General features: G+C 51.0%; 1 protein-coding gene across 1 annotated transcript in view; it reads left to right on the forward strand.

The window, feature by feature from the left end:
• Nub1 (negative regulator of ubiquitin like proteins 1) overlaps nt 1-11,290 on the forward strand; it is a 30,075-nt gene extending 18,785 nt beyond the window's left edge. Inside the window, 11 exon segments of the mRNA XM_032907146.1 lie at nt 3,424-3,607; nt 4,549-4,656; nt 5,627-5,779; nt 8,076-8,222; nt 9,546-9,641; nt 10,403-10,580; nt 10,740-10,907; nt 10,910-10,942; nt 10,945-10,986; nt 10,989-11,054; nt 11,057-11,290. Of these exon segments, the coding sequence (XP_032763037.1) occupies nt 3,424-3,607; nt 4,549-4,656; nt 5,627-5,779; nt 8,076-8,222; nt 9,546-9,641; nt 10,403-10,580; nt 10,740-10,907; nt 10,910-10,942; nt 10,945-10,986; nt 10,989-11,054; nt 11,057-11,124 (1,243 nt within the window). The 3' untranslated portion in view covers nt 11,125-11,290.
• Nucleotides 11,291-12,161: the final 871 nt, after the last annotated feature.

Consider the following 12,161-nt stretch of genomic DNA (forward strand, 5'->3'; position numbering starts at 1 on the left):
GGGCAAGGACAGGCAGGGCATCGCCCCAAGCTGAGGTAGAGCTAGGTGTCCAGGGACACGGCCTGAAGTTCCCCTTGAAGTTCCCACAGCTGGATAGGGACTGCTTGGAAGTAGTAGCATCAGGTGGACCCTTGGTGCCCACAGAGGATCAGGAGCAGTTTGTGACAACCCTGGTCACAGGGCAGCAGGTGGAGCTTTGGAAGTAGTTGTCTCAGCAGGAGCCCAGAGACCGCTGTGGTCCCCAGCCCTGCCTCAAAGCTTCTGTGAACAGGAGGCCTCGGTTAGTATTCTCATGTAACTTAATGCATCCCTAATAAGGCTCAGTATTTAGTCACCAAAAATGTACAGTTCCCAATGACAAGTCGTAACCCACAGGGACATGAAGAAGGGAATCAGTGAACTCCAGACACTGCGGGGGCAGGCTGCAGTTAGTCGTCGGGGCAGGACCAGTAGCTACTATGTTCCTTGGGTTCAAGAAGGCGTGAGCAGGTGACAGGGTGGTGTGGGAGCTGTGCAGAGGCTCACAGTGGATCTCAGTTGAAGAGTAGGGCAGCGCATAGGGTGCAGAGTGATCGAGGCAGAAACAATAAGAGTATGAAGGAGAAGCAGTAGAAGCCTTCCAGTGTGACAAAGATTGCTGAGATGGGAGAAGGCCTTGAGAGCTATCCAACACATGACAGTCTGCTTCCTTACCTGTTTAGCTTAGAGTCATAAACTCATTAGAGAGCATAAGAAGTTCTCTGGCGCTGGAGAGAACTTGGTAGTTAAAAACACGGGCTGCAGCCCTGTAGGAGGACGAGCAGTCTCAATTAGCCTGGACCCTGAGATCTCTGATTCTGGATCCCCAACCAGGCAGCACACACCAGCTGAGGTGAGGTCTCTAACACATACAGCAGAGGGCTGCTGGGTCTGGGTTCAGTCAGAGAAGATTCACCTAACCCTCAAGAGACTGGAGGCTCCAGGAAGTTTTTGGGTCTGGTGGGGGTGGGTGGGGTGGGTGGGGTGGGGACATCCTTATAGAGATGCGGGGAGGCAGGAAGGAAGTATGGGATATGGAGCAGTCGATGGAGCAGTCGGAGGGTGGCCCAGGAGGGGAATAGAATCTGGAATGTATAAATAAATAAAGACAAACACTGGCTGCTCTCACAGAGGACCCAGGTTCAGTTCCTAGCACCCATTTCCAGCGTCCGCAACTGCCTGGGAATCCAGCACCTGTAAAAGCTTGGGGCTTTTCCACACCCCATGAAGGCCTTTATACTTCTATATAAGCCTCAGGCACTATAGCTGGGCACATTCTGATCTATTCTAACCTGGCCTGCTTCCTCCCCCCCCTCCCCCACGTAGTCTTAGTCTTGTTCCAGCACCTCCGTCGTTCATGGCAGCTCCCAATGACCACCTGAGTCCCTCTCTCCTCTGGGAACAGAAGCCCGCTTTTCCCTCTCCTGCCCACTATAGGCTGGGTGGTCCTCATGCTGAGTCAGGAGGTGCTGCATCTTAGTGACAGTACCAGGGTCCGGACTGCAGCCAGCTTCAGAACGCCCTCTTCTGGTCTCCACAGGTACTGCATGGACACATACACAAACCACACACCAGTAAAAATAAGTAAGCAGTCTGAAGTCAACTTTAGTGTTTTCATTTTAAAATTGTTTCAACATGAAAATTTGTTGAATAGCAAAACTTTTGAAACTGCAAACCAAGTCATTATTAATAGAAATACATTTTTTTTGGCTTGTTTTTTTTTTTGAGACAGGGTTTCTCCATGTAGCCCTGGCTGTTCTTTAAAACAGTTTTACGCTGGGTTTTTTTTTTTAAACTTTTCCTTCCCAATTGTCATGATCAGGTTCAAATATAAGCTGATCTGGTTCAAAACTATAGTGCAGGTGTTGTTTCTTTTCCTTTCTTCCTCCCTCCCTCCCTCCCCTCCCTCCCTCCCTCCTCCTCCCTCCTTTCCTCTTTTCCTCTTTCCTTTTTTTGAGGCAGAGTCCTGACTGGTGGTCCTAGTTATTCTGGAACTCTAGGCAGACCAGGCTCACCTCAAACTCCAGAGATCCACCTGCTTCTGCCGCCTGAGTGCTGGAATAAAGATGTCCAGCTTGGTTTTCTTTTTTTTTTTTTTTTAAGTAATAAATAAAATGTACCCTTTAATAGGTTACCTGGGCTTTGATACATTTTGGTTTTGTGTTTTGGCCACACATGATTCAGTTCTGGGTCATTTCTGTCCTTGTTGCTGTTTGTCCTGCAGGTATTGAAAGAACCTTTCATAGGCCTCAGAAGCTAATGCATGGAGAGTGCCCATTGCACTCTGAGTGATTCAGCCTTTCTGTCTCAGGAAGGTGAACCTGTCAGGGCACAGATCAGGGTGTCTCCCTTGATGTGAGAGCAGATTTCTACCTACAGCCTTTCTGCCTCTTCAAGACAAGCTTTCAGGCTGTGTTGATGATGCTCTTTCCATGGGCTTTCTCCCACTGTCTCTCTGTCTCTGTCTCTGTCTCTCTCTGTCTCTGTCTCTCTCTCTCTCTCTCTCTCTCTCTCTCTGTGTATAGCAGCATGGCATGTATGTGCTCAGACACTCATGACTAAAAGGAATGCTAGAAGAGACAGGGAAGAAAGCATGCGCGAACACCGTTTTCCGTGTTCTTGCCCCCACTGGACGGTGCTGCCTTGTGGGGTGACAACAGATCTGTTTCATTGGGCTTTTGGATGAACATGTCTTGGTAGGCAAGCAGAGGGAAAAGCTCCTACTTAACGCATCCATTGGACGGAGCTGGACGGAGCTCTGGAGTCAGCGGTATGGACTGTGGTTGCAGATGTGTTTCTGTCTTGAGGGCGAGGTCTGCACTCTGCACTGAGCATTAGCCTTACTTAAAGTATAAATAAATCGTTTATAGCGTCTTCATTCCTTTCCCTGTGTCTAGCTCAGCCTGTTCATGGGTCCTCAGCAGTCAGCTAGGCATTTAGCCTGGTGTTTTCCAGACTGTTCCCCCAGTGAGAAAGTCCCTGAGCATGAATATCTCATCAGAACTGCCATCAGCGGGGCAGTTTTAGGAAGTTGCAGGTTTCGGGGTGTCTTTACAGCCATGTTAGTCACCTAGGGAGATTTTAGCAATAGGACATCCAGCTCCTGTCGTGGAGAGCTTTGTCACTCTTGTCCTAATTAGGTCTTCAGCATCAGTCTCCCCAAAGAAAGACTCCCGTGTCTTGGGGATTGTAAATCACAGCCAGGACTGGAAGCCACTCTGTCCTGGGCCAGAGGCCACCATGCTGCTGTCAAGACCCCTTATTCCTCTTTGTCTACTCAGAGGACCCATATTGTAAATAAAGGCCCCATTAGTTAATTCTAGAGACACACCAAGAACTAAAAGGCTTTCCAGGGACCCCTGAAGAGCTGAAGGGCTCTGCCATGACAGCTTCCTCCTCTTGTAGTGAGTGCAAAGAGCTGCTGGACACTGTGGACAACTATGCAGTCCTCCAGCTGGACATCGTGTGGTGCTACTTCCGCCTGGAACAGCTGGAGTGCCTGGATGATGCAGAGAAAAAGCTGAACTTGGCCCAGAAGTGCTTTAAAAACTGTTACGGGGAGAATCACCAGAGACTGGTCAACATAAAAGTATGTCACTGGGATTGGTCGCCTCAGCCTGCCTCTGGGGCCCTCTGCCTTGGTGTGGGGACTGCTGCCAGAGGTGGCTCACCCGACACAGCCTATCATACCTCGTCGTAAACCAGAGCGTTAGCAGGTGTTAAGAGGTTCATGAGCCTGGCTGGGGCGCGTTTGTTTCTTTATTGTTATGTTTTCGGGGTTTTTTTTTATTTGTTTTTTGGTTTTGTTTGAGACAGTCTCATGTAGCCCAGGCTGTCCCTGAATTCTTTTTTTTTTTTAATATTTATTTATTTATTATATATGAGTACACTGTCACTGTCTTCAGACACACCAGAAGAGGGCATCAGATCTCATTACAGATGGTTGTGAGCCACCATGTGGTTGCTGGGAATTGAACTCAGGACCTCTGGCAGAGCAGTCAGTGCTCTTAACCTCTGAGCCATCTCTCCAGCCCATTTCCCTGAATTCTTTTTTTTTTTTTTTTTTTTTTCTGGAGCTAAGGACTGAATCCAGGGCCTTGTGCTTGCTAGGCAAGCGCTCTACCACTGAGCTAAATCCCCAACCCCTGTCCCTGAATTCTTAATCCTCTTGCTTCCACCTCCAGAGTGCTGGGGTTACAGTATCCTCCACTGTGCTCAATTTAGTTTAGTCTTGCTGCTTCTCTGGTGGGTTTTAAAGACAGTTTACTGTAGACCACTACTCTCAGTCTGACCAGGAGAGAACCAGTGACTCAGTCATGACCTGTGAGGGCTAGCGTCAGATCAGGTGTTCTGACTGATCCCTTCCATGTGGAAGAGATACAGCCTGGAAGTCATCCCTTCACAGCAGTGATGCCCTAGGCATTCTAGTACTGCCATCTTGCTACTGTGGAGAAATGGCAGTACAGCAGTGACCACGTGACCCTTTAATGAGAAATAAAACCGCTTATTCTTTTCTCCCAATAACTTCAGGGGAACTGTGGGAAAGAGAAGGTGTTGTTTTTAAGACTCTACTTGCTTCAGGGAATCCGAAACTATCACAGTGGAAATGGAGAGGAGGCTCGGGAATATCTCAACAAGGTAAGGAAGGCCCTGGGTCTGCCCACCTCTGCCTGTGCCGTGGCAGTGTAAGGCTTGCTCACCGGCCTACACCTCCCTCCCCCTCCCCCCTCCCTCCCTCCCTCCCTCCCTCCCTCTCACCCTCCCGTGCAGCATGAACACATGTGTCTGTGAGGGCTCAGGCAAGGGGCTGTAATGAAGACTCTTCAAAGTGGTAGTGGCTGTAAGTGGGTGGTCCTGCCCTGCCTCCCCGAGAGCAGGCCCAGCTAGAGCTCTGCAGGCCTTGGCTCCCATTGTCCTGCTGCTCCATCTGCCACCAGCAGAGAGGGCCAGAGAGCCAGAGCAGACCTGCACATCACAAAGAGACTGCCGGGGCTGGAGAGAGGGCTCAGTGATTGAGAGCTCTAACTGCTTTTCCGAAGGTCCTGAGTTCAATTCCCAACAACCACACCATAGTTCACAACCATCTATAGTGGGATCCTGGTACATCTGACAGCGACCATGTACCCATATATAAAAAGTAAATAGAGAGAGAGAGATACTCTGACTGCCTGCTATTGACCTTGTAACCACGCAGCCAGCCCAGCTGGGAGAGAGATAGTGTTTTGAGATAGGGTCTTGCTGTGCAGCCCATATGGCCTTTGCCTCCTGATTGTGGGGATGACAGGCCTGTGCTACCACAGCCAGCTGAACTCAGAATGTATGAAAGGAGGGAGGGAGAGAGAGAGAGAGAGAGAGAGCGCAAGAGAGCGCAAGAGCGCGCAAGAGCATGCGTGTGTGCGTGCTCCGGCACTCCTCCAGCATCCCACCTGCCCATTTGCGCTATGTTATGGGTACATCATGCAGGCAGACATAGTGTTTGTTTCATTCCTTATGGAGACAGGTCATACAGCAGTAATTCACATTTGATAGCCTCACTCCCAGCCTTTAGCTCTGCCAAACTTTAATGTCGCTGCTGTCTAGTGAGTCTTCTGCTTCTTCCTGTTTGTAGGCACGTCAGCTCTTTAAAGAGCTGTACATCGACCCATCGAAAGTTCACAACTTGTTACAGTTGGGGTTCACTGCCCAGGAAGCACGCCTGGGCCTGCGGGCCTGTGATGGGAACGTGGACCACGCAGCCACTCACATTTCCAACCGCAGAGAGGTGGGTTTTCCTTTCTCGCTGCAGCACCCAGGAAGCTCCTACTCTTTGAGGTTACGAAACAAAAACACTGTAACTTTATATCTGAACTGGGTAGGAAAAGACCGGACAGAGGCCAGAAGAGGGGGCTCAGGGTCAGGAGGGCAGGGGTAATAATGCATTGTCTTCCCTTTGTTTGAGACGGGCTCATGTAGTCCAAGTTAGCCTCAAACTTGCTCTAAAACCATGGGTAACCTTCCTCTGCTGATCCTCCTTGCTGGTACCTATGAGGGCTAGGATTACCTGGTTTTCTGCAGTGCTGGGAAGGAAAGAAACCTGGGGCTTCCCCAATGCTAGGCAAGTGTCCACAGCAGGGCTGTCTTTTTTTTTTTTTTTTTTCCTTTTTCTTTTTTTCGGAGCTGGGGACCGAACCCAGGGCCTTGGGTTTGCTAGGCAAGCGCTCTACCACTGAGCTAAATCCCCAACCCCCACAGCAGGACTGTCTTAATCATGCCGGCTTGAACCAGAACCAGGGCAGTTTCCTATCGTGGTGGCAGTTAGGCCTCTAGTCTCCTCTCAGGATCTTGCTCAACACCATAGTGTGTTTCCGAAAGTTATTTCAAAAGTGGCTGTGATATGATATTTAAGATGCCTTCTTGGAAACGTCAGATCATAAAAATGAGGTCTGAAAAGCTACAGTCTTTATAACAAGTACACACACACACACACAAAAGCTTTAGAATTCTAAAGTCGAAAAAAGGGGCCTTGTCATACCCAGTTGTACAGAGAAGAATCTGAGGTCCAGAGAGCTGGTGTTGTGGTCAGTCTTCTCTCAAAGCTAGAAACTGACAGTTTCCTGGGGCTTTCTAGCCAGAGACTCTTCCTGTATGACTCTTAACAGCAGTCAGTGGGCCGCAGTGAGGTAGGAAAAGCCAGTAGTCATGTGGGAATGGATCTGTGTGTTGATTGTGTAGTGACCTGGCAGCAGGGCTGTGTGATTGTCTCACCACAGTCAGCCTCAGCTGTCCAGTCATGGTCCCTGGTCCTTGAAGCAGACGTCAGGGACAGGTCAGGTGTAGCTGGCTCTGTACAGTGTAGATCAGTACCACAGCATTTCCACCTGTTGCTGCTCCGCCAGAAGGATGGGCTCAGAGGAAAGCTGCTGTTTTCAAGTGATTTCTTGGAAAATGGTGTAATACTTGGTAGTTCATGTTGTCCTCCCAGTTGTGATGTAATCCAGCTCTCCCCATGACTGATTGTGTTGCAGATGAGGTGAGCTGTGGCTCACAGGCTGCCTCCTCAGAGTGGGGGAGAGCAGGGGGTGGGGACTCCTCAGCAGGGAAGGCCCTTGCTGTGAAGCCTGATCTGAGTCTGTCCCTTGGGCCCATGTGACAGGAGAGACCTGACTCCTACAGTTTGTGTATATACACACACACACACACACACACACACACACACACACACACACACACAAGTGAAAACACTGCAGAATTCTGGGGAACATAAGACACTGGGCCTTCGCACCACAGAATCGATGTGTGCATGTATGTGTGTAAGCACGTGCATGTCATACATATGTGAATTAAGTTGTGATCTTCAGAGAAGAAGATGGTGATTCTGGTGTTAGGTGGGTTGGTTGCCGTGTTGCTGAGGACCTGGTTTCTGTCTCTATTCCCCCCTTTGTGTCTGATCACTCCCTGAATCACCAGTCCTTGAGCTTCGTGCTGATGAACCAGCCAGCCTTGGACCTCTCGCTGAGGCTGGGATGAGCTGAGACCATTCAGAGCCCCATTGGGAGCTGGCCAGGGCGGGTGATGTTGGAGGCACACCTGGTGTGGCACAGAAGAGACATTCCCAAGGGAGCTGCCCTCTCACTTCCTGCAGCTCTGCACAGAACTAAATGGAATCAGGCTTTTCTTTTCTCTCCTGCTATTAGGGATAGAACCAGAGTGTCACTCACGCTGGCAACCACTCTGTCCTAAGTGGCGTTCTTAGCCCCCTGATTTGAATCCCTGGGTAGGTAACCTGAGGTGGGGATGACCTTCCACCCCAGCAGGAAACTCTCGTGTTGTGTCGTAGCTGCCTGCTTGCGGTTCTTAGCCCAGCACTGTAAGGATCTACCTGTCTCAGGACATGCTGTGCTGACTGTTTCCACTCCTGGGCCTTAGCCCAACCCTAACCCTGTCCCCGTGCCTCCAGCCACTTTTCTTGGCAAGGATAGGTAGAAGTCCCTTTCTGTCCCAGCCCAGAGACCCTGAGACATCCTGCAGATTCCTGTGCTGCCTCCACCTCTAACTCACAGGACCTTGTTTTCCTAAAGGAGCTGGCCCAGATACGGAAGGAAGAGAAGGAGAAGAGGAGACGCCGTCTGGAAAATGTCAACACTTTGAGAGGAATGGGCTACTCCACACAAGCTGCCAAACAAGCCCTTCACCAGGCCAGAGGCAACCTGGACGATGCCCTGAAGGTAATGCTTGCAGTTCAGTGTGGGCAGCCGGGCATTCTGCTCCAGGCTGGCTCCGGTGCCCAGCCTTCCTGTGCGCATCCCTCCTGTACAGTCTTTGTACAGTTGGGGTGGGGTGCAGTCAGGTCTGCTGTCCTCCAGCAGAGCCAGTGACTGCCCTGGGCACCTGGCCTGGGGCTTTAGTGACCGGCCTTTCCAACTCGCAGGGAGTGTTCCATTCAGTGTTAGGTGTGCTTGAGTGAAAGGCTGGTTTGCATATCTGCTTTACTCTCTTGGCAAGAGGGCTTGTAAAAGACTGCAAGGTGACAGTGCAGCAACAGCGTTTCTGGCCAGTCTCGGTCAAGAGGCACAGGAAGCTCTGTGCTACAGCTTGGACACTGCCCTCAACTGCCACGAACCAGTGGTAGGCAGATGGATGCACAAGCACAGCAGGACAGTATGCTGTCCTGGGACTCTTGGGATGGGAATATCACTAGTGGCAGGGCTGGCCCAGCAGGGACCAAGGACACTATGTGCTTCAGGCAACAGCCACAGCGTCCATGCTCTGCCTTGGGAAGCTCCAGTTGCTCAGTGTTTACTGGAGTGCATGCATACATGCTTGCATGTGCTTGTGTGTGTGTGTGTATGTGTGTGTGTGTGTGTGTGTGTGTGTGTGTGTGTGTGTGTGTGTGTGTGTGCAAGCACACATGAATACGTATATGTATTTTATTTTTTAAGACAGGGTCTCATTATGTAGCCCAGGCTGTCATGGAACTCAGTATGTAAACCAGGCTGGTACCAAACTCATAATCTGCCTGCCTCTGCCTCCTAAGCATGGGTACAGGTGTGCATCACCATGCCCAGATCATACATATTGCAGGTGTGCATCACCACGCCCAGATCATACATATTACAGGTGTGCACCACCACGCCCAGATCATAAATATTTTAAGTTACAATGTTGTCTGAATATGAAGCTTAAGGTTTTGTGTTGGACAGACAGAAAAAACAGGGAAGTCTAACCCTCCAAAGAAAGCAGTGAGAGTCACACAGTTAATTCAAGAAGGGCATGGGCTGGAGAGACGGCAAGCATGAGGACCCGAATTTGATACCCAGAACCAGGTAAAAATGCCAGCTGTGTGGGCCGTGTCCTCGCACTAGGAAGGTAAAGCAGGCTCCCTGGGTCTCCTGGCCAGCTGAGCTCTTTTCCTGCTTCAAGGCGGTCTGCGCACTGTGACCTTGTGCACTCAGGTGCCCCGCAAGGACGGCCTGGGCTGTGTGCCCGCCTGAGATGGCGGTGTGGCTGCTGGTTAGGTGAGTAAAGACTGTCCCTGCCTGTGGTTGCAGATTCTCCTCAGCAACCCCCACATGTGGTGGTTACAGGATTCAGACTCTGAGAACAACAGCCTGCAAGCAAGCCCTTCCCAAGAAAGCATCGACCAGGTGAGTGACAGGTGGAGGGCCTGGGATGGCAGGATGGGGCGGTGCCTGCTTCTGGGCTTTAAGCAGGACCTGCCGTCTCTGGGGGGACCTCAGGCATTTGCATCGGGGTGGCCGTGGTTGGGATGGTTCGTGAGAGGTGCTTCTGTAGAAGGGAAGGGATGGGCGTGATAGTGCACACTTCATTCCTACCTAGCACCCAGAGCCGGAGGCGGCGGGTCCTTTAGTTCAAGGTCAGGTCTCTATAGTGAGTACCAGGCCAGGATACATGGTGAGACTCTGGTCCGTGAAAACAGCACTGCAGCAGGGATACCCTTTGCCTTCCGTTCTCCTTTGCCCCCTTCCCATGTTCCACTGTTATGTCAGTCTCATTTTTCTTGGGACCTAAGAGGATGTCACTGTGTCCTATGGAATTCAGCTTACCATAGTGTACCATGTGTCAGCCTGCCCCATATATTGTGGCCACTTAACTTGTACTCAGGGTGAGATTTTTCACACACTTGCCTTCAGCCCCAAGGTGGCCAGTCCTGGAGTGAGTGCCCAGAACCTGTTAGACTAGGTCTTCAGAGGCCTTTTCTACATGGCTTGGTGTCTGTCAGAAAGAAAAGCCAGAGGATGCGAGCTGCATTCCTTAGGTACATATAGATACCCAGGAAGTAAAGCTGCCCTCGGCTGTGCTGAGCGACAGAAGCAGATGTGGTCATGCACATGGCTGTGTGGGCAGAGCTCCAGGGCAATGCTAACCCTGTGATCATCTCTCCTAGCTGGTGTACATGGGCTTCGACACAGTGGTGGCCGAAGCTGCGCTGAGGGTGTTTGCAGGCAATGTCCAGCTGGCAGCTCAGACCCTGGCACACCATGGAGGAAGCCTCCCTCCTGACCTACAGTTCTCAGGAGAGGACTCCTCCTCCACCCCATCCACATCCCCGTCTGACTCCGCAGGTAGGTCTGGGTCTGAGTGCTTCACTCACGGCGGCACTCAGCTGGAGCGTGCTAAGCTGGAGGCCGAGGGGGCATCCCTAGGGTCCCGCCAGGACAAGGTAGCTATCAAAGGCACAGTTGGGTACCGCTCCTCTCGTGACCTGTGGTGTTTCACTGCAGGGACTTCTAGTGCCTCCACAGATGAAGACATGGAGACAGAGGCTGTCAACGAAATCCTGGAGGACATTCCGGAGCACGAGGAGGACTACCTGGACTCCACGCTGGAGGATGAAGAAGTCATTATTGCTGAATACCTGTCCTACGTAGAAAGTATCAGTTCTGCCACAAAGGACAACTGAACGGAAATAAGTGCTACGTTTCTGCTATAAATTCTGTCGTTGTGAATGGTTGAATGCTTTGCGTTCCTCTTGCTTTTCAACGATTTTGCTCTAAGTAGGCTTCCTCCTCAGGTACAGGGACCCAGCGCAGCAGAGACTTGTCAGTCAGAGGACAGTCTAGGAGAAGGAATTCTCCAGCCCAGCTCTGCTGCCCCCTCCTCTTCTAGGTCTGCACCCCTGACGGCCACTCTGCTGGCTTTCCATCCAGTCCCGAAGGGCCTGGGACTAACTCTGTCTCCTGTCTTCTCCTCAGCTAGTCCTCCTGTGCACTCTTCCCACTGTCCGCTGCTGAAACTGCTCTCCTCTGCTATGCGAGCTTCCCTCGGCACTCGCTTCCCTTGGCACTCGCTTCCCTCGGCACTCGCTGCTCTGCCTCACCCCTTGAGTCTCCAAGTGCTGTCGAGCACAGCAGCAAGGTACCAGCCACCGTCACCATGCAGATGGTGCAGATACCTTAATCTAGAAATGTCAGTGTTTTGTGCTCTCAGATCAGTAAAATCTGTACTTAAAATTCAAGGTTGCAAAATCAGAGTTTATATGGATTCTAAATTCCTCATACAGAATGAAAAATCTTTTATTAAATGGAAGTTTTAAATGCTAGCCACAGCAAGTTATTTTTAATTAGCATCTCTAGACTGAAAGCTTATTGTCAGCCAAGAGCCTGAGAATGCGGTCTGCTTTCTCGGGGCTGTCCCTGGGTTTCCTGTAGCTGGCTCACAGAGGGGGCTGGACCAGGCAGATAGCCTTCCAGGTAGCAGCCGGATGTGGCATGGGCCAAGTGACTGTTCCTGAGAGCTTTCCATCTCACCTGGAGGCTTGGCAGCCCACTAAACTGGACAAGTATGATCGTCTCTAGCTTTTTTTTTTTTTAATTACACAGTTGTTTGTGTGGGGGGGTGGGACAAACATACCATAGCACAAGTCTGGAGGTTCAGACTGTGTGGAAACTGGTTCTCTCTCCACCGTGCGGATACCAGGGACTGAACCTAAGTTGTCAGGCGTGGTGGCCCCTTGCTGTTCTCTGGAAGTGAGTGATGCTGATGGGAATAAACGTGGGTGCACTGAGCGTCTTCGTCTCCGTCTAATGCACTGAGTTGCTTCCTGCTTGTCCGTGCGTCATTCCATTCTGCGTTGGGAGTGAGGGGTGCGTAGCCCTCAAAAGCACCATGGAGGCTGGAGGGTGGTTCTGCAGCAGAGCCTGTGT

Source organism: Rattus rattus, chromosome 6, assembly GCF_011064425.1.
Source record: "Rattus rattus isolate New Zealand chromosome 6, Rrattus_CSIRO_v1, whole genome shotgun sequence".
NCBI lineage: Eukaryota > Metazoa > Chordata > Mammalia > Rodentia > Muridae > Rattus > Rattus rattus.